Here is a 995-nt window from a genome sequence, read left to right as displayed (position 1 = left end):
CTCTTCTTTGGGGCAGCCCCTGAGATATTGGAACACTGCTATCATGTCCCCCCTCGTCCTTCTCGTCATTAAACTAGACAGACCCAATTCCAGCAGCTGTTCCTTATATGTTTTAGCCTCCAGTCCCCTAATCATCTTTGTTGCTCTTCTCTGCACTCTTTCTAGAGTCTCAACATCTTTTTTTACATCGTGGTGACCAAAACTGGATGCAGTATTCCAAGTGTGGCCTTACCAAGGCATTGTAAAGTGGTATTAATACTTGTGTATGTGTGTGTAAGAGAAAGAGAGAGAGAGACAGTTTGATTTTCTAAACTATTTATTGTGGATTTCAGGGTACGCTTGCAAAATGGCGGAATGTTCATCTCTTCAGTTTGTCAGTCCTTTCGCCTTCGAAGCCATGCAGAAAGTGGACGTGGTGCGTTTAGCGGCACTGAGCGACCCGGAGCTCCGATTGTTGCTGCCTTGCTTGGTGCGGATGGCCTTGTGTGCACCGGCCGATCAGAGCCAGAGTTGGGCCCAGGACAAGAAACTCATCCTGCGCCTGCTTTCGGGCGTCGAAGCCGTCAACTCCATCGTAGCCTTGCTCTCTGTGGATTTTCACGCTTTGGAACAGGATGCCAACAAAGAACAACAGCTTAGGTAAGGCTGCCTGGTTTTGGTTTTTCCCCCACGACGGTTTTAAAAAAGCGCTATAACAAATCGGAAGAGGAAGCCTTTATGTTCTTCTCTTCTTAGACATAAGCTTGGCGGAGGCAGCGGAGAGAGCATTTTGGTGTCCCAGCTGCAGCACGGCCTGACTCTGGAATTTGAACACAGCGATTCACCCCGGCGGCTCCGTCTTGTGCTGAGCGAGCTGCTGGCAATTATGAATAAGGTGAGTTTTTCCTTCGGTCCTTCCTGACTGACAAGGTCACCTCTCTTTTCTGGGTCCTTAAAACTGTAGGTTTTCCCTTCCTTTCCTTCCTTCCTTCCTTCCTTCCTTCCTTCCTTCCTTC

The 995-nt window shown here is 48.6% G+C and overlaps 1 protein-coding gene across 1 annotated transcript in view; it reads left to right on the top strand.

Annotated features, from left to right (window-relative positions):
* The first annotated feature begins 346 nt into the window (after positions 1-346).
* Positions 347-995, top strand: part of INTS2 (integrator complex subunit 2) — a 52,002-nt gene continuing 51,353 nt past the window's right edge. Inside the window, exons 1-2 of the mRNA XM_015827249.1 lie at positions 347-639; positions 736-874. Of these exons, the coding sequence (XP_015682735.1) occupies positions 347-639; positions 736-874 (432 nt within the window). The remainder of the gene's footprint in view (positions 640-735; positions 875-995) is intronic.

The sequence above is a fragment of the Protobothrops mucrosquamatus genome, unplaced genomic scaffold (genome assembly GCF_001527695.2).
Source record: "Protobothrops mucrosquamatus isolate PMUCROS unplaced genomic scaffold, P.Mucros_1.0 scaffold3574, whole genome shotgun sequence".
NCBI classification, from domain to species: Eukaryota; Metazoa; Chordata; class Lepidosauria; order Squamata; family Viperidae; genus Protobothrops; species Protobothrops mucrosquamatus.
The sequence above is the reverse complement of the archived record's forward strand: the minus strand, read 5'-3'. Positions and strand labels throughout refer to the sequence as shown.